The sequence below is a fragment of the Pelodiscus sinensis genome, chromosome 14 (assembly GCF_052426305.1).
Source record: "Pelodiscus sinensis isolate ZL-2025 chromosome 14, ASM5242630v1, whole genome shotgun sequence".
NCBI lineage: Eukaryota > Metazoa > Chordata > Testudines > Trionychidae > Pelodiscus > Pelodiscus sinensis.
Genome location: NC_143065.1, coordinates 46958225 through 46985034, shown reverse-complemented (window position 1 = coordinate 46985034; position 26810 = coordinate 46958225). Strand labels below are relative to the sequence as shown.

The 26810-nt window shown below is 70.3% G+C and overlaps 1 protein-coding gene across 2 annotated transcripts; it reads left to right on the top strand.

Moving 5' to 3' along the window:
* The first annotated feature begins 474 nt into the window (after nucleotides 1–474).
* On the top strand, nucleotides 475–26440 carry FURIN (furin, paired basic amino acid cleaving enzyme). Of its 2 annotated transcripts, none has more exons than XM_075918398.2 (16): nucleotides 475–498; nucleotides 4327–4675; nucleotides 15725–15823; nucleotides 16329–16424; nucleotides 17548–17676; nucleotides 17828–17904; nucleotides 18363–18451; nucleotides 18589–18761; nucleotides 19193–19405; nucleotides 20619–20719; nucleotides 20814–20917; nucleotides 21343–21460; nucleotides 22319–22498; nucleotides 22572–22696; nucleotides 25569–25685; nucleotides 25759–26440. In XM_075918398.2, the coding sequence occupies exons 2-16, from the start codon at nucleotides 4496–4498 to the stop codon at nucleotides 26298–26300; spliced, it is 2343 nt and encodes a 780-aa protein (XP_075774513.2). In that variant the 5' UTR covers nucleotides 475–498; nucleotides 4327–4495; the 3' UTR covers nucleotides 26301–26440. The 2 variants fall into 2 exon arrangements, with proteins under 2 accessions (XP_075774513.2, XP_089638249.1); XM_089782123.1 differs by lacking the exon at nucleotides 475–498 and adding an exon at nucleotides 1668–1871.
* The last annotated feature ends 370 nt before the right edge of the window (nucleotides 26441–26810 follow it).

Here is a 26810-nt window from a genome sequence, read left to right as displayed (position 1 = left end):
GATCCTGAGATTCTAGTGGAATGGAAAGTGTGTGGCCACGTATGACCACATCACGTGTCTCCACAAATACGGAGCAAATAGTGGCTGAATCTTTTTGCCTTACTATGGATAGTTCTGTCATTTTCATCAAAGAGCAGACCAATGACATCACTGGGGTTCTTCTTGTTCCTATCTGCATTAAAAACTCTTTCCTAGGTCTCTAGCAACACTAGCCATAGACTTCTCCTCGCACCTTTTTGCTTCCTTTAGCAGTTTTTTCAAATTCCTAGCTTCTGACTCGTATTTACACTCTCCACTTTCCCAGAGTGCTCAGCATGTGTCACCCAGATGGAAGTCCCTCCTGAGCACACAGCGTCCCCCTACACTCTCTGGATCAGTGCCCTCGTGCGGCCGGGGGCTCTGCGGCAGACACCGACGAAAGCACCCGTCCTGTGCCGGATCCGCCAGGGCACGGAGCAGTAGATCCATTTTCTTTCAAGCTAGCAGTGACTCAGACAGGTGTGGTGCCCGCGAGCTCAGCACAGGCATTTCCACATGCCATGGACTTGTGCTGTGGAGAAACCCCCTTTCCGCCCGGCCGGCCGCGGGCCTCTCTCAGCCACTCCGCCACACTCTCTATTGCAGCTCAGGGGAGTCTGTCCGTGGGGACCCAGTGACTGGGGGAGGCTCTTACACTTCCCAGCCAACCCCCCAGCTTCCTAAGAGCAGCCCTGCGCCCATGGGGTTGAAGTGGGGGGGAGTGACTCGGTGCTTACAGGCAGGCGGGGTGGGGATGACCTGACGCGTGGGGATGCAGAGGTGGAGGGGTGGTGATTGGGGGGAGTAGTGGGGTGGGCTTGGGGGGTAGCGGGGGGGGTGAGAAGTGGGATGGGGTGACTGGGGAAGGAGCAGGGGGGAATGGGGGGGTGAGAAGCAGGGTGGGGTTGGGGGGTGACTGGGGAGGAGCAGGGTGGGGGTGGAGCTGTGGGGAGGAGCAGGGTGGGGTTGGGGGCTGGGGGGGAGGAGCGGGGAGGGGGGCCGTGGGTGAGTAGGGGGGTGGGGTTGGGGTGGCTGGGGGAGGAGCAGGGAGGTCCGGGCGCTGAGAAGCAGGGTGGGGTTGGGGGTGGCTGGGGGGGCGGAGTGGGGGGGGTTGGGCAGGAGCAGGGTGGGGATGGGGGTGAGTAGGGGGGTGGCTGAGGGAGGAGCAGGGGGTCTGGGGAGGGAGGAGTGGGGGGGCCAGGGGGTGAGTAGGGGTGGCTGAGGGAGGAGCAGGGGGGTCCGGGGAGGGAGGAGCGGGGGGGGGCCAGGGGAGGGTGGGGGGGCTGGGGGAGGAGCGGGGGGGCCAGGGGTGAGTAGGGGGTGGGGGGGCCAGGGGAGGGTGGGGGTGGCTGGGGGAGGAGCGGGGGGGCCAGGGGGTGAGTAGGGGTGGGGGGGCTGGGGGAGGAGCGGGGGGGGGGCCAGGGAGGGTGGGGGGGCCAGGGGGTGAGTAGGGGGTGGGGCTGGCTGGGGTGGCTGGGGGAGGAGCGGGGGGGGCTAGGGGAGGGTGGGGGGGCCAGGGGGTGAGTAGGGGGTGGGGCTGGCTGGGGGGGCCGGGGGAGGCGCGGGGGGGGGGGGGGGGCCGGGTCTCGGCCGCGGGCTCCCGGGTGTCCGGCGCCGCCTCCCGGGGAGGGGCCGGCCGGTCCCGCTGCTCCGTGACGGCATCCGGCGGCGCCCGCGGGGCCGGGCCGGGCCGGGCGGGGCTGCGGCGAGTCACCAGGCGGCCGGGCCGGGCCCCCCCGCTCCTGCTGGGCCGGGCTGGCTCGGGGCGGGGGCTCCGGGCTTCCCCGCGACGTGACGCTGCTCGGCCGCCCAGAAAGGCCCGCGGCCGCCAGCCCCGCGCCCCGCGCCGCACGGTGAGAGCGGGGGGGCCGGGCCGGGGAGCGGGGGGAGCCGAGCGGGGCGGGGGGGGGCCTGGCCGGGGAGCGGGGGGGGGTTGCTCGGGGAGCGGGGGGGGGCCGGGCCGGGGGCGGGGGGGGGTTGCTCGGGGAGCCCGGGCTCTGCCCCGCCGCCCGCCTGGCCCCGGCCCCAAAGCGCCACGGAGCCAGCGAAGGCTCCGCTGGGCCAGGCTGCCTGGGCGTCGCGCAGCGGGCGGCCCGTGGGGCTCTGTGCGTGACCCATAGATGGCCTATGGGGTCTGTGCGTGCCCCACTGGTGGACTGTGGGTTTCTGTGTCCCGCGGGCGGCCCGTGGGGCTCTGTGCGTGGCCCATAGATGGCCTATGGGGTCTGTGCGTGCCCCACTGGTGGACTGTGGGTTTCTGTGTCCCGCGGGCGGCCCGTGGGGCTCTGTGCGTGGCCCATAGATGGCCTATGGGGTCTGTGCGTGCCCCACTGGTGGACTGTGGGTTTCTGTGTCCCGCGGGCGGCCCGTGGGGCTCTGTGCGTGGCCCATAGATGGCCTATGGGGTCTGTGCGTGCCCCACTGGTGGACTGTGGGTTTCTGTGTCCCGCGGGCGGCCCGTGGGGCTCTGTGCGTGGCCCATAGATGGCCTATGGGGTCTGTGCGTGCCCCACTGGTGGACTGTGGGTTTCTGTGTCCTGCGGGCGGCCCATGGGGCTCTGTGCGTGGCCCATAGATGGCCTATGGGGTCTGTGCGTGCCCCACTGGTGGACTGTGGGTTTCTGTGTCCCGCGGGCGGCCCGTGGGGCTCTGTGCGTGGCCCATAGATGGCCTATGGGGTCTGTGCGTGGCTCGCTGGTGGACTGTGGGTTTCTGTGTCCCGCGGGCGGCCTGTGGGGCTCTGTGCGTGGCCCGCAAGACATCGTGTTTCCTTGCCCACGCGCGGGGCTGCCACGTTCCGCTGGATTCTGCCCGTGGGGCTTTTCCCTACCGGTGTCACTGAAGTGCCAGGCACGTTGGCGCCAGGGCCTGTGCAGCGAGGTGGGGGCTGGTTGCACACAGCCCTGCCTGTCGGAGCCGTGCGCTCCCTGCAGCCGGTCCCAGCGCTGCTCCGGTCCGGTCAGTGCCCCCGCACGGCGAGGTGAGCGAGCAGGGAGCAAAGCTGCCCTGTGCTGGAGACCGTCTGAGCTACGAGTCTTGTGACCCGCCGAGACCAGCCTCTCCCATTCAGGCCCCCTGGGAGTAAAGCTCTTGCTGCCCTTGGCTTTGGAGGGCACTGGAGGCAGGCGGTTCCCTATCAGCAGGAGGTGGCAGCTGGATGATTGACAGGGGATGGCAGTGTGTGGCTGCCCCAGCAGATGGTCTTGTGGATCAAGAGGAAGTGGTTTGTTTGGAGCCACGTGGCCTGTTGGCCACGTCTCTGCACTGGCCTGCATACTGACGTGGGGGCGGTGAGTTCCACAGGTGGCCATTCAGGTGGGAGTGCAGCGGGTGGGGTTGGCGTTGTGCGGAGCTCACCCCCAGCTGTTGAAATGGCAGGTCCGGGGCACTGCCAGGTGGGAGCCAGCTGGCCACATTCCCTGAGCTGCTTCTCAGACTCCTGAACCACCTTGGTGCCCCCCGTCCCCCCCCTGCGCTGTGCCCAGCTGGTCTCGGCCCGGGGTGTGCCCCGCACGGGCCGCAGGCACCACAGCTGTGCGGTGACTCGCAGGGCTGGGGGCCTGGGCAAAGCACCCCACCCCCTCCTGCTCCATGGAAACAGGCAGCGCTGAGTGCCGGGGCAGGCTCTGGGCGCACCGGGGCTGGGCCGATTCCCAGGCCCTGCAGAGCTTTGCTGAGGCAGCTTCCTTGCTGGTCGCTCGTCCCCTGCGGCTGTCACGTGGGGTCAGAACCCGGGGAGCTGAGCCGTGCATTCCCCCAGCCCTGTCCGTGCGAGGCGTGTCCCCGCCCGCTGGGCCCTTCGCACTATTACGGCTTCTCGTGAGGCGGGACGCGGGGCCCATCCGCGGCAGGTCCAGGCTGCTGCCTTTGTGAGCCCCATGTCCCCTGCCTGGCTTCCAGCCAGATCCACGTTCCCTGCACGAATCCGCACGAGCGTCGCAGCGCCCGCACCCGCCGGGGGCCGTGGCACCAGCCGAGCGTGGCCAGCTGGGGGGTTTGCACCGAGGGCCAGTGGCCCTGCAGCGAGTGGCTCTCCCATAGCCCCAGGAGGGGGGTTCTCAGCCCTCGGGTGTGGCTGCGATTTGGCTGCTTGACCCAGGTGGGGTCTGCCCCCGAGCTGGGCACTGGGCGGGTTCCTGTTTGAGCCGTTTGCTGCCGGGTTGTAAGTCCAGCGCGTAAACACATTGACCAATAGCTGGGTAAACAGCCCGAGGGGAGGGGAGCTCCGGCTGCAGGGCCTCCGCGCGGGAGCCGGGCCTGGGTGGGCTCTGCGGCTCTCAGCCCTGACCTGTGCTGCTCTTCCTCCAGGGGCACCGCTGCCTGCTCGTTTGGCCAGCCCCTGCCTCCAGCTCAGCCTGCTGCCCGGATGTGGTCCCCGGGCTGGCCGCAGGGCCAGCTGGGCAGAGCGAGCGGCTGAGCGCCCGGCGGGGCTGGGCGCTGCTGTTCCTGGCCCCCCGCGAGAGGCGCCGACCTTCTGATGGATCGGGGGCCCCGTTGGCTGCTCTTGCTGTGGACTCCAGTGGTGGCCGTGGCGCTGCTGGCCCAGGAGGGGCGCGGCCAGCGTGTCTACACCAACAGCTGGGCTGTGCTGGTCCCGGCGGGGCCGCAGCAGGCCCACAGGCTGGCCCGGAAGCATGGATTCCTCAACCTTGGGCCGGTGAGTGACCCTCCCTGCTTGGCGCGACACCCCCGTGCCGGGGGCTGTGTCTGGCTCCTGCCCAGGGCGAGGGGCATGTCCCCCGGGCTGGGCGTCTGTTGGCACCTCTGGCTTGGCGTGACCGGAGCTGTGGGGAGGCAGGGCGGAGGCGCTCGGGACCCACCCCCGGCAGACTCGGGCAGGCTGAGCGAGCAGGGTGCAAGGCCCAGCGGTCGGGCCCCGCGAGCGGCTGCGGGCCTGCCCGGGCGGGTTGCTGACGCTGGCTCCTGTGCCCTTCGCCGGCCGGGCCTGTCCTCTGCAAACGCAGGCGTCAGCATGTGGCCATGGGGGCTGGGTGCCGGGCCAGCCGCGTGTCCCTTCCCCATTGGCTCTGCGGGTCCTCCTGCAGGACGGGCTCCGGCCCAGGGCTCAGCACCTGCTCCCTGGAGGGGGCCCACTGCTGGGCAGACCCGTCCCAGAGGCGCCGCTCCGGAGATGCACCTGTCCCAGGCTCCTTGGCCTGCTGGAGCCGGGACGTGCTGGGCGAGGCCTTGTCTGGGTCCTTGTTTTCTTGTCCCGTTGGCAGCCTCCGGGCAGGTCCCTGGCTGGGGAGCGGTGGGGGGGGAGACCTGTCCCTGTCCGGGGGGGGGGGGACCAGTCTCTGGCTGGGGAGCGCCGGGGGGGGGAGACCTGTCCCTGTCTGAGGGGGGGGCGGGGGGACCAGTCTCTGGCTGGGGAGCGCCGGGGGGGGGAGACCTGTCCCTGTCCGGGGGGGGGGGGACCAGTCTCTGGCTGGGGAGCGCCGGGGGGGGGAGACCTGTCCCTGTCTGAGGGGGGGGCGGGGGGACCAGTCTCTGGCTGGGGAGCGGTGTGGGGGGGAGACCTGTCCCTGTCCGGGGGGGGGGGAACCAGTCTCTGGCTGGGGAGCGGTGTGGGGGGGAGACCTGTCCCTGTCCGGGGGGGGGGGGGACCAGTCTCTGGCTGGGGAGTGCCGGGGGGGGGAGACCTGTCCCTGTCCGAGGGGGGGGGGGGGGACCAGTCTCTGGCTGGGGAGCGGTGTGGGGGGAGACCTGTCCCTGTCTGGGGGGGGGGACCAGTCTCTGGCTGGGGAGCGCCGGGGGGGGGGGGGACCTGTCCCTGTCCGAGGGGGGGGGGACCAGTCTCTGGCTGGGGAGCGCCGGGGGGGAGACCTGTCCCTGTCCGAGGGGGGGGGGAGACCTGTCCCTGTCTGGGGGGGGGGGACCAGTCTCTGGCTGGGGAGCGCCGGGGGGGGAGACCTGTCCCTGTCCGAGGGGGGGGACCAGTCTCTGGCTGGGGAGCGCCGGGGGGGAGACCTGTCCCTGTCCGAGGGGGGGACCAGTCTCTGGCTGGGGAGCGCCGGGGGGGAGACCTGTCCCTGTCCGAGGGGGGGGACCAGTCTCTGGCTGGGGAGCGCCGGGGGGGGAGACCTGTCCCTGTCCGGGGGGGGGGGGGGACCAGTCTCTGGCTGGGGAGCGGTGGGGGGGGACCATCTCTGGCTGGGGAGCGCCGGGGGGGAGACCTGTCCCTGTCCGAGGGGGGGGACCAGTCTCTGGCTGGGGAGCGGTGGGGGGGGACCATCTCTGGCTGGGGAGCGCCGGGGGGGCTGTGAGGGAGTGGGGGCATGGCTTCCGCTTGCTCAGGGTGATGGGCAGGGGGCCGCGTGCCGGCGGCAGCACTCGGCTCTGGCTGCCTAGGCCCCCCAGCCAGCCCTGTCCCCTGCCCGAGGGGAGCAAGGCTGTGGCACGTCCACCTGCCCCTGGCTGAGCAGCGAGTGCTTGGGGAGCGGGCGGGCTCCCTTGGCGAGGCTCTGCCCCCGCGCCCTGCCCTGGCAGCAGTGGCTTAGTGCCAAGTGCAGGGCCCTGGCTGGGCTCTCTGGGGCGAGGGCCTCTGCCCCCCTGCATTCCTGGCTCCTCTCCTCTGGTGCCCGCAGCTGCCCAGGTGCAGGCGGAGGGCGGGGAGGCCGTGGGCGCAGGGCTGGCCCTGCCAGGAAGGAAGCGTGTGCGTGGGGGGTGAAATCCCTCAGGAAGTTGCACAATAAGTGAGGGCAGGGCCGGGCCTTGCTCGGAGCCTCCAGCTGCAGCCAGCTGGGAGCCGTGAGAGCGGCTGCCTGAGCAGCCCAGGTGCCTGGTGCTGCCTGCTGGCCAGGAGAGCTGCCGGCCGCTGGGGCCAGGGTTCCGCGCTGGAGGAGGGGGGCGGGGGCGAAGCTGCCTGCTGTGCTGCCGGGCCCGGCTCTGGTTGTGGGGCCCTGCTCAGGCTGGCTCCCAGAATGCACTGGGGCTGCACAGCTCCTCTGCCAAATGCCGTGACTTGCCTGAGCCCCATGGGGTGAGCTCAGGTCCCTTGGCCAGGGCAGTGGGTCGCCCCTGTTGCATCCTGGGGCTGGAAGTGACTAGCCCCCGTCTCTCTCGGGGCAGCGAGGGGGAGCAGGAGCTGGCCTAAAGGCTCCGTGGGGGGAGGCGCGAGCTGGGACTCCTACCCCCGTGAAGGGCAGAGGGCAGCGGGGTTGGCTCCTGGGGCAGGGCCAGGGTCCCTGCGCTGGTGCCCGCAGCGTGCCGGGCTCTGCTGAGACGGCCCTCTGGGCCTGGCTGGCACCCGGCGCCATGGGAGCGAGCGAGGACGGGCAGGACGTGGGGCGCCCCGGTGGGCGTGCCCAGTGAGCTAGCTTGGGACTGGGCTGCTGCTCGACCGGGTCTGGCCCTGGCAGTGTCGGGCGAGGGCCCAGTTCCCCCAGAGTCGCTGCTGGCATAGTGGGCAGGGGGCTGTGCGGTGCCCCTCTGCCGTCTGCGCCCGCCCTGACCTGCCGGCTCGGCAAGCGGGGCCGCCCCCGCCTGTTGCCATGGAGCATGTCTGCTGAGCCCGGCCTGGGGGCGCTGCGGGCAGGCCCAGGGGTCTGGGTCGGCTGCTGGTGGCCTGCTCGGAGCATGCTGCTCCCACAGCCTGGCGGGCTCCGGCGCTGGGGCTGAGGCCGGGCTGCCTGCTGGCACTGCCGCTTGGGTCGGGCACCCTAATCCCGTCTGGCGAGCAGGCAGAGCCTGGCGCTGCGCCGAGCAAGGGGCCCTGTCCCTGGGCCAAGGGCGGCTTACGGAGCCAAGGCGCTTGTCTCCCGCCCCGTGGCTGGCCAGGACTCCAGCCCCGCTGACAGGGAACGTGGGGTCCCGTCTGTGGCCTCAGTGCCTCAGCTCTGCCCCGGTGCTGCGGGGGCCAGGGCCATGGGGCAGGAAAGGGACTCGCCTGTGGCCGCACGGGGCAGGGCCGCGCTCAGCGGAGGCACTTGGGAGAGAGAGCGGGGAGCCAGGCTGGGCAGCCACCTGTGCTGGGTGAGGCCCGTGGCGGGGCAGAGCCCAGCTGCTGCTCGGCCGGGGCCCCTGCACCTGCTTGGGGAGGGCTCGCCGGCGCCGTCTGGCTGTGCCTCCCCTGCCGGAGCCGAGGGGCCCCGCCCGGCTACCCGATGGCTGGCCTGTCCCAGCCAGGGCATGGGGCGCAGCAGTGGGGCGCAGCGTTCAGGCTGGGTGGGGCCGTGAGACCTGCCTCAGCCTCGGGGCTGCTGCTTGTGTTCCCCTGGCCCCGCGGGGCCTAGGACACGTGCAGTGGGACTGGGGCAGATGGGTGCAAGGAGGAGACTGTTGGGGACACTTCCTGGGACAAGCACTGAAGGAACCGAGCAGGGGCCGTGCGCAGCTCGACCTGCTGCTCACAAACCCGGAGGAACTAGCAGGGGAAGCAGAGGTGGGTGACAACCTGGAAGCAGGGATCACGAGACGGTGGGTTTCAGGGTCCCGATCAAAGGAGGAAAGGAGAGCAGCAAAATACACCCCCTGGACTCCAGAAGAGCAGAACTGCCGGGCAGGAGTCCCTGGGATGTAACACGAAGGGGAAGGGAGTCCAGGAGAGCTGGCAGGATTTGAAGAAGCCTTACTGAAGGCACAGGATGAAACGATCCCGAGGCGCAGCACGAAAAACAAAGCTAGTGGGCGACCAGATTGGCTTCCTGGGGACATCCCTGGTGAGCTGAAACACGGAGAGGAAGCTGACAAGAACTGGAAACTTGGACTGATGAGCAGGGAGGGGGAGAACGCGGGGGGGTTCTCAGGCAGGCCACAGCACAACGGGAATTGCAGCTGGCGAGCGATGTGAAGGGGAACCAGAAAGGGTTCTCCAGGCATGTAGCAATGAGAGGGGATCCGAGAGGGTGAGCGGCCCCTACTGGCTGAGGGCGGTAACCCAGTGACAGACCATGTGGGGAAGCTGAAGCGCTCAGGGCGTTCTTCGCCTCTGTCTTCACGGACAAGGTCACCCCCAGACGCAGGCGCTCGGCGCGCCGGTCGGTGTCTAGCGCGGCGCCCCGGACGCAGGCGCTAGGTGCGCCGGTCGGTGTCTAGCGCGGGGCCCCGGACGCGGGCGCTCGGCGCGCCGGTCGGTGTCTAGCGCGGGGCCCCGGACGCGGGCGCTCGGCGCGCCGGTCGGTGTCTAGCTGTGACGGCGCGTTGGGGTCCGCCGTCTCCTGCACCCCGAAATGGCACAAACAGACTGCACCAGCCGGTGGACTAGAGGAAGTTTATTGCCTCTCCAGGATACAGTACAGCACAGATGTAGTCTGGTCACAGAGCTGGGCTAGGATGCCTCAGGCCCCCTTGAGATGGGGGAGACTGGGCCCCTAAACTCCAGCCTCTTTCCCTAGGCTCTCCTCCATGCTCCCAGACAGTAACTAACTAAATTCCCTTCCAGCCCTGCCCCCCAGCCAGGGCAGCATCCACCTTCCTTTGTTCCTCTCCATGGGGGGTGTCTGGCCACTGGTTCAACAAGTTTGGCATTACCTCTGCCTAGTGAGGTTTTCCCTGCTGGGTCTTGCTCCAGACAGCAGGGGTCACCACAGCCCAGCAAGTACCCCCACTACGTCACACTAGCGCGGCGCCCCGGACGCGGGCGCTCTGCGCGCCGGTCGGTGTCTAGCGCGGCGCCCCGGACGCAGGCGCTCGGCGCGCCGGTCGGTGTCTAGCAAAGCGCCCCGGACGCGGGCGCTCGGCGCGCCGGTCGGTGTCTAGCAAAGCGCCCCGGACGCGGGCGCTCGGCGCGCCGGTCGGTGTCTAGCGCGGCGCCCCGAGGGTCTGTTCTTGGACCAGTGTTGTTCAAAATCTTTCTGAATGATGCGCATGAGGGGATGGATTGCACCCTCAGCAAGTTCCCAGATGACACTGAGCTGGGGGAGGGGTAGATACGCTGGGGGGCAGGGAAGGGTCCAGAGTGACCTGGACAGATTGGAGGATTGGGCCAAAAAAATGTGCTGCATTTCAACAAGGAGAAGTGCCGAGTCCTGCCCTGGGGGCGGAAGAATCCCATAGGTACAGGCTGGGGACCGACTGGCCAAGCAGCCGTTCAGCAGACAAGGCCCTGGGGGCGGAAGAATCCCATAGGTACAGGCTGGGGACCGACTGGCTAAGCAGCCGTTCAGCAGACAAGGCCCTGGGAGCGGAAGAATCCCATAGGTACAGGCTGGGACCGACTGGCCAAGCAGCCGTTCAGCAGACAAGGCCCTGGGGGCGGAAGAATCCCATAGGTACAGGCTGGGACCGACTGGCCAAGCAGCCGTTCAGCAGGAAAGGCCCTGGGGGCGGAAGAATCCCATAGGTACAGGCTGGGACCGACTGGCCAAGCAGCCGTTCAGCAGACAAGGCCCTGGGGGCGGAAGAATCCCATAGGTACAGGCTGGGGACCGACTGGCCAAGCAGCCGTTCAGCAGACAAGGCCCTGGGGGCGGAAGAATCCCATAGGTACAGGCTGGGACCGACTGGCCAAGCAGCCGTTCAGCAGACAAGGCCCTGGGGGCGGAAGAATCCCATAGGTACAGGCTGGGACCGACTGGCCAAGCAGCCGTTCAGCAGACAAGGCCCTGGGGGCGGAAGAATCCCATAGGTACAGGCTGGGACCGACTGGCCAAGCAGCCGTTCAGCAGACAAGGCCCTGGGGGCGGAAGAATCCCATAGGTACAGGCTGGGACCGACTGGCCAAGCAGCCGTTCAGCAGACAAGGCCCTGGGGGTGGAAGAATCCCATAGGTATAGGCTGGGACCGACTGGCCAAGCAGCCGTTCAGCAGACAAGGCCCTGGGGGAGGAAGAATCCCATAGGTACAGGCTGGGGACCGACTGGCCAAGCAGCCGTTCAGCAGACAAGGCCCTGGGGGCGGAAGAATCCCATAGGTACAGGCTGGGGACCGACTGGCCAAGCAGCTGTTCAGCAGACAAGGCCCTGGGGGCGGAAGAATCCCATAGGTACAGGCTGGGACCGACTGGCCAAGCAGCCGTTCAGCAGACAAGGCCCTGGGGGTGGAAGAATCCCATAGGTACAGGCTGGGACCGACTGGCCAAGCAGCCGTTCAGCAGACAAGGCCCTGGGGGCGGAAGAATCCCATAGGTACAGGCTGGGACCGACTGGCCAAGCAGCCGTTCAGCAGACAAGGCCCTGGGGGTGGAAGAATCCCATAGGTACAGGCTGGGACCGACTGGCCAAGCAGCCGTTCAGCAGACAAGGCCCTGGGGGCGGAAGAATCCCATAGGTACAGGCTGGGGACCGACTGGCTAAGCAGCCGTTCAGCAGACAAGGCCCTGGGGGCGGAAGAATCCCATAGGTACAGGCTGGGGACCGACTGGCCAAGCAGCCGTTCAGCAGACAAGGCCCTGGGGGCGGAAGAATCCCATAGGTACAGGCTGGGACCGACTGGCCAAGCAGCCGTTCAGCAGGAGAGGCCCTGGGGGTGGAAGAATCCCATAGGTACAGGCTGGGACCGACTGGCCAAGCAGCCGTTCAGCAGACAAGGCCCTGGGGGCGGAAGAATCCCATAGGTACAGGCTGGGGCCGACTGGCTAAGCAGCCGTTCAGCAGACAAGGCCCTGGGGGCGGAAGAATCCCATAGGTACAGGCTGGGGACCGACTGGCTAAGCAGCCGTTCAGCAGACAAGGCCCTGGGGGCGGAAGAATCCCATAGGTACAGGCTGGGACCGACTGGCCAAGCAGCCGTTCAGCAGACAAGGCCCTGGGGGCGGAAGAATCCCATAGGTACAGGCTGGGGACCGACTGGCTAAGCAGCTGTTCAGCAGACAAGGCCCTGGGGGCGGAAGAATCCCATAGGTACAGGCTGGGACCGACTGGCCAAGCAGCCGTTCAGCAGACAAGGCCCTGGGGGCGGAAGAATCCCATAGGTACAGGCTGGGACCGACTGGCCAAGCAGCCGTTCAGCAGACAAGGCCCTGGGGGCGGAAGAATCCCATAGGTACAGGCTGGGGACCGACTGGCCAAGCAGCCGTTCAGCAGACAAGGCCCTGGGGGCGGAAGAATCCCATAGGTACAGGCTGGGGACCGACTGGCCAAGCAGCCGTTCAGCAGACAAGGCCCTGGGGGCGGAAGAATCCCATAGGTACAGGCTGGGGACCGACTGGCCAAGCAGCCGTTCAGCAGACAAGGCCCTGGGGGCGGAAGAATCCCATAGGTACAGGCTGGGGACCGACTGGCCAAGCAGCCGTTCAGCAGACAAGGCCCTGGGGGCGGAAGAATCCCATAGGTACAGGCTGGGGACCGACTGGCCAAGCAGCCGTTCAGCAGACAAGGCCCTGGGGGCGGAAGAATCCCATAGGTACAGGCTGGGACCGACTGGCCAAGCAGCCGTTCAGCAGACAAGGCCCTGGGGGCGGAAGAATCCCATAGGTACAGGCTGGGACCGACTGGCCAAGCAGCCGTTCAGCAGACAAGGCCCTGGGGGCGGAAGAATCCCATAGGTACAGGCTGGGACCGACTGGCCAAGCAGCCGTTCAGCAGACAAGGCCCTGGGGGCGGAAGAATCCCATAGGTACAGGCTGGGGACCGACTGGCCAAGCAGCCGTTCAGCAGACAAGGCCCTGGGGGCGGAAGAATCCCATAGGTACAGGCTGGGACCGACTGGCTAAGCAGCCGTTCAGCAGACAAGGCCCTGGGGGCGGAAGAATCCCATAGGTACAGGCTGGGGACCGACTGGCCAAGCAGCCGTTCAGCAGACAAGGCCCTGGGGGCGGAAGAATCCCATAGGTACAGGCTGGGACCGACTGGCCAAGCAGCCGTTCAGCAGACAAGGCCCTGGGGGCGGAAGAATCCCATAGGTACAGGCTGGGACCGACTGGCCAAGCAGCCGTTCAGCAGACAAGGCCCTGGGGGCGGAAGAATCCCATAGGTACAGGCTGGGACCGACTGGCCAAGCAGCCGTTCAGCAGACAAGGCCCTGGGGGCGGAAGAATCCCATAGGTACAGGCTGGGACCGACTGGCCAAGCAGCCGTTCAGCAGACAAGGCCCTGGGGGCGGAAGAATCCCATAGGTACAGGCTGGGACCGACTGGCCAAGCAGCCGTTCAGCAGACAAGGCCCTGGGGGCGGAAGAATCCCATAGGTACAGGCTGGGGACCGACTGGCCAAGCAGCCGTTCAGCAGACAAGGCCCTGGGGCGGAAGAATCCCATAGGTACAGGCTGGGGACCGACTGGCCAAGCAGCCGTTCAGCAGACAAGGCCCTGGGGGCGGAAGAATCCCATAGGTACAGGCTGGGGACCGACTGGCCAAGCAGCCGTTCAGCAGACAAGGCCCTGGGAGCGGAAGAATCCCATAGGTACAGGCTGGGGACCGACTGGCTAAGCAGCCGTTCAGCAGACAAGGCCCTGGGGGCGGAAGAATCCCATAGGTACAGGCTGGGGACCGACTGGCCAAGCAGCCGTTCAGCAGACAAGGCCCTGGGAGCGGAAGAATCCCATAGGTACAGGCTGGGGACCGACTGGCTAAGCAGCCGTTCAGCAGACAAGGCCCTGGGGGTTGCAGCGGGTGAGAAGCTGGAGATGCGTCACCAGGGCCCCTGGTAGCCAAGAGGATGCGAATGGCACATTGGGGGCACTAGGAGCATGGCCAGGCCCTCCTGAGAAGTGTTTATTCTGCTCTGGTGAGGCCACATCTGGGCTGCGTCTAGACTGGCCCGTTTTTCTGCAAAAGCACCTGCTTTCTGAGAGCAGCCTGCAGCTCCCGGGGGGGGGGGGGGGGGGGGGGTCCAGAGAGGCTGGTCTCAGTGGGGCAGGTGGCAGACAAGGAGCAATGGGCTCAGGTTACCGCGGGGGAGGAGGGGTCTAGGTTGGAGATTAGGAAAAACCCTTTCCCTAGGCAGGTGGGAAGCGCTGGGCTGGGTTCCCTGTGGGGCGGGGGGGGGGGGATCTCCAGCCCTAGAGGTTACGTCTCGTCTGGGATGACTGAGCTGGGCTGGTCCTGCCTTGGGCAGGGGCTGGACTCGATGGCTCCTGAGGTCTCTGCCAGCCCTGGGATTCTGTGATTCTATGGGGGAGGAGGCTGCCAGGGGCTGGAAGTGCCAGGGCCCCTCGGTGTGCAGCGAGCCCTGTGGCTTACAGCCCCCTCTGCCAGCCCCGCTGCACCGGCTCCCTGCTGGCCATAGCCCCACTCCTGCTGTGGGGTGGAGCTGCAGGCTGCGCCCACCTCGCGCTGCTTGGCTCCCCCCCCTACCTCGCGCTGCCTGGCTCCCCCCCTACCTCGCGCTGCCTGGCTCCCCCCCCTACCTCGCGCTGCCTGGCTCCCCCCCCTACCTCGCGCTGCCTGGCTCCCCCCCCTACCTCGCGCTGCCTGGCTCCCCCCCTACCTCGCGCTGCCTGGCTCCCCCCCCTACCTCGCGCTGCCTGGCTCCCCCCCCCTACCTCGCGCTGCCTGGCTCCCCCCCCCTACCTCGCGCTGCCTGGCTCCCCCCCCCCTACCTCGCGCTGCCTGGCTCCCCCCCCCTACCTCGCGCTGCCTGGCTCCCCCCCCCCTACCTCGCGCTGCCTGGCTCCCCCCCCCTACCTCGCGCTGCCTGGCTCCCCCCCCCCCCCCTACCTCGCGCTGCCTGGCTCCCCCCCTACCTCGCGCTGCCTGGCTCCCCCCCTACCTCGCGCTGCCTGGCTCCCCCCCCCCTACCTCGCGCTGCCTGGCTCCCCCCCCCCCCCCTGCTTGGCTCCCCCCCCTACCTCGCGCTGCCTGGCTCCCCCCCCCTACCTCGCGCTGCCTGGCTCCCCCCCCTACCTCGCGCTGCCTGGCTCCCCCCCCCATACCTCGCGCTGCCTGGCTCCCCCCCCCTCCCCCCCCCCCCCATACCTCGCGCTGCCTGGCTCCCCCCCACCTCGCGCTGCCTAGCTCCCCACCCTACCTCGCGCTGCCTAGCTCCCCACCCTACCTCGCGCTGCCTGGCTCCCCCCCCCATACCTCGCGCTGCCTGGCCCTCCCACTGCTGCAGAGGGGTGCGGGCTGGGGCTGCAGTCAGGCTCGTGCTCCACTCAGAGGCCTGCACGCTGGCTGCGGAGGGCAAGGCCTGGCTCCCACCCCCAGCAGTCTGTGGCTGGGGGTAGCGAGCAGGGTGACCTGGCTGCTCCCAAGCAGCAGCTGAGCAGAGGAGACCCCAGCGAGCAGCCCAGACCTGGCCCTGCCCCCAGGCAGGGGGGTTCAGGGCAGAGGCTGCCTGCGGGATCTTGGCAGGCTGGGCTGCGGCTTGGAGGGGGAGGGAGGGTGGCCTTGGCCTGCGGCCCCAGAGCACAGGCTGGGGGAAGTGGGGGCAGGCCGAGGGACCCTGCCCTGGGCTGCCTTGCCCCAGCGGAGGCCCGGGAGGAAGGCCGGGGCTGAGCCGGGCAGCGTGTGCAACCCAGGGCTGGCGAGGCCGGAGCCAGGCCACTGCGGAGCCGAAGGGGCAGGCCCGGGCTGCCGTTGGCCGCGGTCCCCGGCGTGGAGCGCTGGCCGGGCCGTGCCGGGACTCGCAGCGGGAGGCCTGACCTCAGCCGGGCACGGGGCTGCTGGCCCGGGTCGGGTGGCTGCGCCCTGAGGGAGGGAGGAGTTGCCTTGGGGCAGGCGGGCCCCTGGCGCTCTGGGGGGGGCTTGCCCTGGCTGCTCGGGCACTCGGCCCTGGAAGGAAAGCGCAGCGCCCAAGGCCTGGGGTATGGCCCGGGGCTTGCCCAGCCTGGCGGGTGCCTGCTCTGCCCCTCCCCGCTGTGCTCACCCGCGCCCTGTGCCCTGCAGATCGTCGGTGACTATTACCACTTCCGGCACCGCGCCGTGGTGAAGCGCTCCCTCTCGCCCCACCGCGCCCGGCACGCCCACCTGGCCAGGGAGCCCCAGGTGAGTGGCGCTGGGGCGGGCCAGAGGAGAGACGGCCTGTGGGCCAGGCCTTCCCAGAACTGGGGGGCTGCTGTAGCAGAGCCCTTGGCTCCCTCAGGCTGGTGCTGAGTGCAGGGGCCCTGGCTTGCTGCAGGGGCCCAGGGGCCCCACGCAGGGCTGTCCGGGGGCATGGCCTTGCCTGGGCTCCGGCCACAAACAGGGGCGCCCGTGGTGTGGCTGGAGGGGTCGGAGCTGGGAACAGGGAGGCAGGAGGGGGCAGGTGTCTGGCTCCCGGGGCCCTGAGCCAGCAGCCTGGGCCTGGCTTGACAGCCTCAGGTGTGTTGGCGGGGAGCCAGCCGAGAGCTGGCACTCACCCCAGCAGGATGGCAGGGTCCGGCCCCCCCAGTGTGCCAGCCTCCTGGCCTGGAGCGCCCCTGCCCTTGCCAGCCTGGCCGGCTCCTGCAGCCGGACAGGGAAGGGGCATGTGGCCAGGGGCGGAGGCTCTTCACCCTGCTGCTGTCTCTAGGTGCACTGGCTGGAGCAGCAGGTTGCGAAGCGCAGGACGAAGAGAGACGCCTTCGCGGAGCCCGCGGACCCCAAGTTCCCTCAGCAGTGGTACCTGGTGGGTGATGGCTGGGTGCTGTGCCTCAGTTTCCCTGTTTCCTTCCATTTCAGCCATTCTCCAGCCTGGCCAAGCCAGGGCTCCCTCTGTTCCCTCCTGCCCTGTAGTTCCCAGCAGAGCTCCCATGTCTCCCCCCAGGCCAGCTCTGATCCCTGCCCAAGGCCGGGTGCTCTGCTTGCCGGAGGGCACTGCTGTTCAGCCCTAGGGTCTGGGGTGGGTTGGCTCCAGCAATGCGTGAGTGAGGTGTCAGGAGTGGATCTGCCCCTTTAGCCCCTCTGGGAGCAGTGTAAGGCATGGAGGGAAACCGAGGCACGCAGCATGTATATATAAACTGGGCCACTGTGTCCCATCCCCCACACACCTAGGCTGCGTCTAGACTGGCAAGTTTTTCCGCAAAAGCAGCTGCTTTTCTGGAAAAACTTGCCAGCTGTCTACACTGGCCACTTGAATTTCCACCAGAACACTGACGTCCTACTGTCTGAAATCAGTGCTCCTTGTGGAAATGCTACGCTGCTCCCGTTCGGGCAAAAGGCCAGTGTCAACAGCTCAGATTTGTTTTGCGCAAAAAAGCCCCGATGGCAAAAATGGCGATTGGGGCTTTTGTGCCGAAAAGCGCGTCTAGATTGGCACGGACACTTTTCCCCAAAAAGTGCTTTTACAGAAAACTTTTCCATTAAAAGCATTTGCGAAAAATCCTGCCCGTCTAGACGTAGCCCTGGTGTGGCCTGATGGCCAGAGCATCTGTTGTTGCCGGAGCCGGGGACGGGGGGGGGGGGTGACAAAGTGGGAATGTGCTAAGCTCTGCCTCAGTTTCCCCACCTGGTACTAACATGGCTAGGTGACGGAACACCAGGCTGGCCTTGTTGCAGCCAGTCGGCAGTCATGCCTGCCCTGCCCTGTCCATCACCGCACGCAGCGCTCGGACAGGGCACCCAGCTTGTTCCCACTTCGGCCCACGTGTCACGGCAGCCATTTGCACGTTCCCTGTGGCTTGGGGGTCTCTGGCACCGACCGTTCCGGCAGGCCGCCGTGCGGCATGGGAGTTGCCGCCTGTGGCCTTGGGGGCTGCACCCCCGCCCGCCTTCCCAGGTTTGACCGTGGGTTTCTGGACTCGTTCCTCTAGTACAACGTGAACCAGAGAGACCTGAATGTGCGGGGGGCCTGGGAGCAGGGCTACACCGGCAGGGGCGTCGTGGTCTCCATCTTGGACGATGGCATTGAGAAGAACCACCCGGACCTGGAGAACAACTACGTGAGTAGGCCCCCGGCGCCCTGAGCCCCTCGCAGGCCACCAGAGGGACGACCTCTGCCCCTCCCTGAGCCCGCTGTGACCCACAGCGCAGCCCCGGGCAGCTGCCTGGCCCAGGAGGGCTCTGCTGAGCTGCCTGGCTTCTGCTTTCTAGGACCCCGGGGCCAGCTTTGATGTGAACGACCAGGACCCGGACCCCCAGCCTCGCTACACGCAGATGAACGACAACAGGTAGCAGGGCTGGGCGGCCCGTCGGGAGGGAGCTCAGGAGGACTCCGGGGCCTCGGCTGTGGTGGGAGCCTGCTTCTCCTCGGGGCTCTTGGGGTGGCCTGCGCACAGGACCCCCAGGTCCGGGCAGGAGTGGGCCCTGCACCCGCTGTGCACTGGCAGAGCTGGAGCCGCCCCTCCTGCCGTGAGCCCTGCACTGGAGGGGGGCTGCGTGTGGCGGGGCCCGGCCGTGTTGCTGCGCGTGGCGGGCCGTGTTGCTGCATGTGGCGGGGCCCGGCCGTGTTGCTGCGCGTGGCGGGCCGTGTTGCTGCGCGTGGCGGGCCGTGTTGCTGCATGTGGCGGGGCCCGGCCGTGTTGCTGCGCGTGGCGGGCCGTGTTGCTGCGCGTGGCGGGCCGTGTTGCTGCGCGTGGCGGGCCGTGTTGCTGCGCATGACGGGCCGTGTTGCTGTTCCCTGCTGCAGACATGGCACCCGCTGTGCTGGTGAAGTGGCCGCTGCAGCGAACAACGGGATCTGTGGCGTGGGCGTGGCTTACAACGCCCGGATCGGAGGTGGGTGTGCGCCCTGGCCTGCCTCTCACCCTGTGGCACCGGGGGGAGACCTGCGTGGGGCTGGTGCCTGCAAACGCTAGGCCCAGGCGGGGGCTGCAGGCTGGGCCGGGGAGCCGCTGACGTGCCTGTGACCCTAGGTGTGCGCATGCTGGATGGGGAAGTGACTGACGCGGTGGAGGCCCGTTCCCTGGGCTTAAACCCCAACCACATCCACATCTACAGCGCCAGCTGGGGCCCTGAGGACGACGGCAAGACGGTGGACGGGCCGGCCCGGCTGGCGGAGGAGGCGTTCTCTCGAGGGGTCAGCCAGGTGAGCAGGTGTGACGGCGCCCCCCGACCCTGCACCCCTCTGCCAGCCAGGAGAATAGGGAGGGACAGCCCGGCCGGGTTCCATGTGGGTATCCAAGCGAGGGGCCGGGGGGGAGGCACAGGCCCCTGACCCCAGTACCCGGCTTAGTCCCTTCTCCCTGTGTGCCCAGCCCAGAATACCCCCCTTTGTTCACACCCCTGCCCTGGGCAGGTGAGCAGGTGCTGGGCCATGGCCTGTGCCTGCCCTCAGGGACCCCCCCCCGGGCAGTGCACACGGACCCCGGCCAGCAGGGGGCACCCCCGGCCCGACACAACCAGTGACTGACCCACAGAGCGGGTCCAGGCCCCCCCAGCGTGTACAGCACCCCCCCGCTACGTCACACCAGGCGGGCGGGCACGGCTGGGCCCTGCCTCACTCTCTCCTTTCTGCAGGGCCGGGGGGGCCTGGGTTCCATCTTCGTCTGGGCCTCTGGGAACGGGGGTCGCGAACACGACAGCTGCAACTGCGACGGCTACACCAACAGCATCTACACGCTGTCCATCAGCAGCACCACGCAGTACGGCAACGTGCCCTGGTACAGCGAGGCCTGCTCCTCCACCCTCGCCACCACCTACAGCAGCGGCAACCAGAACGAGAAGCAGATTGTGAGTTTGGGCCGGGCCCAGGGCGTGCCGGAAGCGGCGGCCACGTCTGTCTCCGTGGGCCGGCCGGGCCCCTACCACGCTCGGGGCGGGGGCCACGTCTGTCTCCGTGGGCGGGCCGGGCCCCTACCATGCTGGGGGCGGGGGGCACGTCTCTCTCCGTGGGCGGGCCGGGCCCCTGCCACGCTGGGGGCGGGGGCCACGTCTCTCTCCGTGGGCGGGCCGGGCCTCTGCCACGCCGGGGGCGGGGGCCACGTCTCTCTCCGTGGGCCAGCCGGGCCCCTACCACGCTGGGGGCGGGGGCCACGTCTCTTTCCGTGGGCCGGCCGGGCCCCTACCACGCTGGGGGCGGGGGCCACGTCTCTCTCCGTGGGCCGGCCGGGCCCCTGCCACGCTGGGGGCGGGGGCCACGTCTCTCTCCGTGGACGGGCCGGGCCCCTGCCACGCTGGGGGCGGGGGCCACGTCTCTCTCCGTGGGCGGGCCGGGCCCCTGCCACGCTGGAGGCGGGGGCCATGTCTCTCTCCGTGGGCGGGCCGGGCCTCTGCCACGCTGGGGGCGGGGGTCACGTCTCTCTCCGTGGGCCGGCCGGGCCCCTACCACGCTGGGAGCGGGAGCCACGTCTCTCTCTCTGGCTCTCTCTCCGTGGGCGGGCCGGGCCTCTGCCACGCCGGGGGTGGGGGCCACGTCTCTCTCCGTGGGCCAGCCGGGCCCCTACCACGCTGGGGGCGGGGGCCACGTCTCTTTCCGTGGGCCGGCCGGGCCCCTACCACGCTGGGGGCGGGGGCCACGTCTCTCTCCGTGGACGGGCCGGGCCCCTGCCACGCTGGGGGCGGGGGCCATGTCTCTCTCCGTGGGCGGGCCGGGCCTCTGCCACGCTGGGGGCGGGAGCCACGTCTCTCTCTCTGGCTCTCTCTCCGTGGGCCGGCCGGGCCCCTGCCGCGCTGGGGGTGGGAGCCACGTCTCTCTCTCTCTGGCTCTCTCTCCATGGACGGGCCGGGCCCTTGCCGTGCTGGGAGTGGTGGCCATGTCGCTCTCTCTCCGTGGGCGGGCCGGGCCCCTGCCGCGCTGGGAGTGGCACTCGGTGTTGGCCGCCTCTCCGAGGAAGTGCCTGGTGGGGCCAAGCCCCGTCTCTGGCAAGAGCCCAGCAGGGGTCTCAAGAGGCCGGGCTCCACTGCTCCAGGCTGCGTGGGGCTCAGGTCCTGCCTCTCCCCACAGGTGACCACGGACCTGAGGCAGAAGTGCACCGAGTCCCACACGGGAACCTCCGCCTCGGCCCCCCTGGCTGCAGGCATCATCGCGCTGACCCTGGAAGCCAAGTAAGGCCGGGCGGAGGCTGGGGGGCGGGACTGGTTTCAGCGTCCCGGGGGCGGGACTGTAGCCACGGCTGCCCCATCCTGCCTCTCTCCACAGTAAGAACCTGACGTGGCGCGACATGCAGCACCTGGTCGTGCGCACCTCCAAGCCAGCCCACCTCAACACCAACGACTGGGCCACCAACGGTGTAGGCCGCAAAGGTAACCCCCCCCGGCCCGGGCAGCCCACGGACACGTTGCAAGCACCCCCCCCCGGCCCGGGCAGCCCACGGACACGTGGCAAGCACCCCCCCCGTCCCGGGCAGCCCACGGACACGTTGCAAGCACCCCCCCCCGGCCCGGGCAGCCCACGGACACGTGGCAAGCACCCCCCCCCCCCGGCCCGGGCAGCCCACGGACACGTTGCAAGCACCCCCCCCCCCCGGCCCGGGCAGCCCACGGACACGTGGCAAGCACCCCCCCCCGGCCAGGGCAGCCCACGGACACGTGGCAAGCACCCCCCCCCACGGACACGTGGCAAGCACCCTCCCCGCCCGGGCAGCCCACGGACACGTGGCTAGCACCCTCCTCGCCCGTGCTCCAGGGACCTTCCCTTGTCCCCCCCACCTCACCCTCTCTCTCTCCAGTCAGCCACTCCTATGGCTACGGCCTGCTGGACGCGGGGGCCATGGTGACCCTGGCCAGGAACTGGACCACGGTGGGACCCCAGCGGAAGTGTGTCATCGACATCCTCACCGAGCCAAGGTGAGAGTGGGTGTGTCCCGGGGGCCCCTGGCCTGGTGCCCGACTCCTCCCTGTGGGGCTGGCCTGAGCGTGGCGCCCTGCCCTGGCTCCGTGGCTCTGCCCTGCCTGTGGCGCGGTGCCAGGCTTTGCTGGCGCCACTCCCTGGGCGCTGCGGTTTGGGAGCAGCCGGCGTGAGCTGCTCTGGGACAAGGGCCTTGTCAGGCCTCACAGACGCGCCTTTCACAGGGCTGGCTGCCGTGCCCCGGGCTCCCCTTCCCCCACCCCGCCGGGCCATGGCCAGTGCCCAGGCCGAGTGCAGCCGCCTGGCACGCTGGGTGTGGGGCTCTATCCCTGCCGCCCAGCCCCAGCTGCTCTGGGCCCCAGGGACAGCGGCCTGGCAGCTTAGGCCCAGCTCCCGGCCCAGGCAGTGGCGCTCCGCGGGGCGCGTCTCCGCTGCAGGTGAAGAAAGGGGCCATTCACGGCTGGCACAGAGGGGCCATTCAGCCTGGGAGGGGACTCGCCCAGCGCAGGCCACACGTTTCCGGGAACTGGCTGCTGGGAACGTGGTGGCGGGGGGGCTGGCCAAGGGGTCCCCGTGTCCATCCCGGAGCCAGGCCTCTGGGAGAACGTCCGCACCCCACGGCTCTGTACCGCAGCGCAGTTCTGCCTGCTCCCCTCCCCGGAGCCAGCTCCTGCCAGGCCTGACTCTGCTGCGCGTGCTTGTGCCCGGCTCTGGGCCCTCCAGGGTAGGGGGCTGGGATCCGGAGCCCCACGGCCGGGGCGGAGGGTGTCCGTGGGGCGGGGGCTGGGTTTGGCAGTGGGGGGCGCTCAGCGCCTGGCAGCAGGGCGGGCCGGGCGCTGACCCTCCTGCGTCCGCAGAGACATCGGGAAGCGCCTGGAGGTGCGGCGGAAGGTGGACGCCTGTGTGGGGAAGGCCAGTGCCATCAGCCAGCTGGAGCACGTGCAGGCCCGGCTGACGCTCTCCTACAACCGCCGCGGCGACCTGGCCATCCACCTCACCAGCCCCATGGGCACCCGCTCCACCCTCCTGGCACCCAGGTAGGGCCCCGCCCGCCCGCCGGCGCCGCCAGGCCCCTTTCGGGCAGCAGCCTCACCTCGCTCTCGCCCCCAGGCCCCACGACTACTCCGGCGACGGCTTCAGCGACTGGGCCTTCATGACCACGCACGCGTGGGACGAGGACCCCGCCGGCGACTGGGCGCTGGAGATCGAAAACACCAGCGAAGCCAACAACTACGGTCCGTCCGTCCGTCTGTCCTGCCGCTGCCGTCTCCCCCGCCCGCTGCCCAGCCTCCTTCCGCCCCCTGCTGCCCCTTCCCCGCCTGCCCAGCCTCCTTCCGCCCCCTGCTGCCCCTTCCCCGCCTGCCTAGCCTCCTTCCGCCCCCTGCTGCCCCTTCCCCGCCTGCCCAGCCTCCTTCCGCCCCCTGCTGCCCCTTCCCTTCCTGCCCAGCCTCCTTCCGCCCCCTGCTGCCCCTTCCCTTCCTGCCCAGCCTCCTTCCGCCCCCTGCTGCCCCTTCCCCGCCTGCCCAGCCTCCTTCCGCCCCCTGCTGCCCCTTCCCTTCCTGCCCAGCCTCCTTCCGCCCCCTGCTGCCCCTTCCCCACCTGCCCAGCCTCCTTCCGCCCCCTGCTGCCCCTTCCCCGCCTGCCCAGCCTCCTTCTGCCCCCTGCTGCCCCTTCCCCGCCTGCCCAGCCTCCTTCTGCCCCCTGCTGCCCCTTCCCCGCCTGCCCAGCCTCCTTCCGCCCCCTGCTGCCCCTTCCCCGCCTGCCCAGCCTCCTTCTGCCCCCTGCTGCCCCTTCCCCGCCTGCCCAGCCTCCTTCCGCCCCCTGCTGCCCCTTCCCCGCCTGCCCAGCCTCCTTCCGCCCCCTGCTGCCCCTTCCCCGCCTGCCTAGCCTCCTTCCGCCCCCTGCTGCCCCTTCCCCGCCTGCCCAGCCTCCTTCCGCCCCCTGCTGCCCCTTCCCCGCCTGCCCAGCCTCCTTCTGCCCCCTGCTGCCCCTTCCCCTCCTGCCCAGCCTCCTTCCGCCCCCTGCTGCCCCTTCCCCTCCTGCCCAGCCTCCTTCCGCCCCCTGCTGCCCCTTCCCTTCCTGCCCAGCCTCCTTCCGCCCCCTGCTGCCCCTTCCCCGCCTGCCCAGCCTCCTTCCGCCCCCTGCTGCCCCTTCCCCTCCTGCCCAGCCTCCTTCCGCCCCCTGCTGCTGCCCCTTCCCCGCCTGCCCAGCCTCCTTCCGCCCCCTGCTGCCCCTTCCCCGCCTGCCCAGCCTCCTTCCGCCCCCTGCTGCCCCTTCCCCGCCTGCCCAGCCTCCTTCCGCCCCCTGCTGCCCCTTCCCCGCCTGCCCAGCCTCCTTCCGCCCCCTGCTGCCCCTTCCCCGCCTGCCCAGCCTCCTTCCGCCCCCTGCTGCCCCTTCCCCTCCTGCCCAGCCTCCTTCCGCCCCCTGCTGCCCCTTCCCCTCCTGCCCAGCCTCCTTCCGCCCCCTGCTGCTGCCCCTTCCCCTCCTGCCCAGCCTCCTTCCGCCCCCTGCTGCTGCCCCTTCCCCTCCTGCCCAGCCTCCTTCCGCCCCCTGCTGCTGCCCCTTCCCCGCCTGCCCAGCCTCCTTCCGCCCCCTGCTGCCCCTTCCCCGCCTGCCCAGCCTCCTTCCGCCCCCTGCTGCCCCTTCCCCGCCTGCCCAGCCTCCTTCCGCCCCCTGCTGCCCCTTCCCCGCCTGCCCAGCCTCCTTCCGCCCCCTGCTGCCCCTTCCCCGCCTGCCCAGCCTCCTTCCGCCCCCTGCTGCCCCTTCCCTTCCTGCCCAGCCTCCTTCCGCCCCCTGCTGCCCCTTCCCCGCCTGCCCAGCCTCCTTCCGCCCCCTGCTGCCCCTTCCCTTCCTGCCCAGCCTCCTTCCGCCCCCTGCTGCCCCTTCCCCGCCTGCCCAGCCTCCTTCCGCCCCCTGCTGCCCCTTCCCCTCCTGCCCAGCCTCCTTCCGCCCCCTGCTGCCCCTTCCCCTCCTGCCCAGCCTCCTTCCGCCCCCTGCTGCTGCCCCTTCCCCTCCTGCCCAGCCTCCTTCCGCCCCCTGCTGCTGCCCCTTCCCCTCCTGCCCAGCCTCCTTCCGCCCCCTGCTGCTGCCCCTTCCCCGCCTGCCCAGCCTCCTTCCGCCCCCTGCTGCCCCTTCCCCGCCTGCCCAGCCTCCTTCCGCCCCCTGCTGCCCCTTCCCCGCCTGCCCAGCCTCCTTCCGCCCCCTGCTGCCCCTTCCCCGCCTGCCCAGCCTCCTTCCGCCCCCTGCTGCCCCTTCCCCTCCTGCCCAGCCTCCTTCCGCCCCCTGCTGCCCCTTCCCCTCCTGCCCAGCCTCCTTCCGCCCCCTGCTGCTGCCCCTTCCCCTCCTGCCCAGCCTCCTTCCGCCCCCTGCTGCTGCCCCTTCCCCTCCTGCCCAGCCTCCTTCCGCCCCCTGCTGCTGCCCCTTCCCCGCCTGCCCAGCCTCCTTCCGCCCCCTGCTGCCCCTTCCCCGCCTGCCCAGCCTCCTTCCGCCCCCTGCTGCCCCTTCCCCGCCTGCCCAGCCTCCTTCCGCCCCCTGCTGCCCCTTCCCCGCCTGCCCAGCCTCCTTCCGCCCCCTGCTGCCCCTTCCCCGCCTGCCCAGCCTCCTTCCGCCCCCTGCTGCCCCTTCCCTTCCTGCCCAGCCTCCTTCCGCCCCCTGCTGCCCCTTCCCCGCCTGCCCAGCCTCCTTCCGCCCCCTGCTGCCCCTTCCCTTCCTGCCCAGCCTCCTTCCGCCCCCTGCTGCCCCTTCCCCGCCTGCCCAGCCTCCTTCCGCCCCCTGCTGCCCCTTCCCCTCCTGCCCAGCCTCCTTCCGCCCCCTGCTGCCCCTTCCCCTCCTGCCCAGCCTCCTTCCGCCCCCTGCTGCTGCCCCTTCCCCTCCTGCCCAGCCTCCTTCCGCCCCCTGCTGCTGCCCCTTCCCCTCCTGCCCAGCCTCCTTCCGCCCCCTGCTGCTGCCCCTTCCCCGCCTGCCCAGCTCCCCGGCCTTGTGCTGCGCCCCCCCGCCCGCCCCGTTCCCAGCCTCCTTCCGCCCCTCCCCCTTCCCCGCTGTGGCCAGTGTTGGGCCGGGCGGGCTCAGGAGGCCCCGGCGCCCCTCACCCTCTGCCTTGGCCTGCAGGCACCCTGACCAAGTTCACGCTGGTTCTGTACGGGACGGCGCCGGAGCCCCCCGGCCTCTCCAACCAGCTGGAGGGCAGCGGCTGCAAGACCCTCACCTCCAGCCAGGCCTGCGTGGGTGAGTGGGGGCCGGGCCGGGCCGGGGGCGGGGGAGGCAGGCCAGGCCGAGCACTCACCCCTCTCTCCCGCAGTGTGCGAGGACGGCTTCTACCTGCACCAGAAGAGCTGCCTGAAGCGCTGCCCCCCCGGCTTCGCGCCCGGCCTGCCGGCCCCCCCCGCCCTGGAGAACAGCGTGGAGCCCGGCCCCCCCCGCCTGTGCGTGCCCTGCCACGCCTCCTGCGCCACCTGCAGCGGGCCCACCGCCACCGCCTGCCTCAGCTGCCCTGCCCACTCGCACCACGACAGCCTGCAGCTCACCTGCTCCCGCCAGAGCCCGAGCAGCCGGGCCTCGCCCGCCCTGCCCCAGGGCCCGCCCGCCGCCTCCCGCCTGCCCGTGCTGGTGGCCAGCCTCAGCTGCACCCTCATCGTCCTCGTCTTCGTCACCGTCTTCCTGCTGCTGCAGCTGCGCTCGGGCTGCTCGCTGCGGGGCGTCAAGGTGTGCGCCCTGGACGGCGGCCTGGTCTCCTACAAGGGGCTGCCCTCCGACCTGTGGCAGGAGGAGCCGCCCTCCGAGGAGGAGGGCGAGGTGCAGGGCGAGAGGACTGCCTTCCTCAGGGACCCAAGTGCCCTTTGAGCCCCCGGGGTGCTGGGGTGAGGGCTCCCCGCTGCTGGCCCCGTCCTGGGCCCTGGCCCCACCTGCGTTTCGTTTACCTCGCCAAGGGCCTTCGAGCGTGGCCCCCCCGGGGCCCGCCGTGGCCGCGCCTCTCAGGGCAGCGCCGGGGCTCGGGCGGGGGAGGGGTGCGTTGCCTTGCGCTCCCTCGCCCACCGGGCAGGGCCAGGCCCCGGCTCAGAGCCCAGCAGCCAGTGGCAGCGCCTCCTTCCTCTACAGCAATAACGTCTGGGCCGGGGCCCGGGGCCCCGCCCCTGTGGCCCCTGCCGGCTGCCCCCGCTGGCCCCGGCAGTGCAGGGCCTGGGCTGCGCCGCCAGCCCCCTGCAGAGGACCTGAGGCCTGGCCCGTTCCCCGACGTGCCTTGCCCCCCTTGTGGTGACAATCCGGTCTGCTCCCCGGGGAGCCCCCCCCGTTCAGTCACAAGGCGCGAGGCAGGCCCGGGGGGGTGCCAGTGCGGGGGGGCTCCCGCGGGCC

Bases quoted from the DNA above. Each gene is read 5' to 3' on its own strand.
- FURIN (XM_075918398.2), top strand. From the start codon at position 4,496: ATGGATCGGGGGCCCCGTTGGCTGCTCTTGCTGTGGACTCCAGTGGTG. The intron at 15,824-16,328 runs GTGAGTGGCGCT...TGCTGTCTCTAG, and splicing joins ACCTGGCCAGGGAGCCCCAG to GTGCACTGGCTGGAGCAGCA. The intron at 17,677-17,827 runs GTGAGTAGGCCC...TCTGCTTTCTAG, and splicing joins CGGACCTGGAGAACAACTAC to GACCCCGGGGCCAGCTTTGA.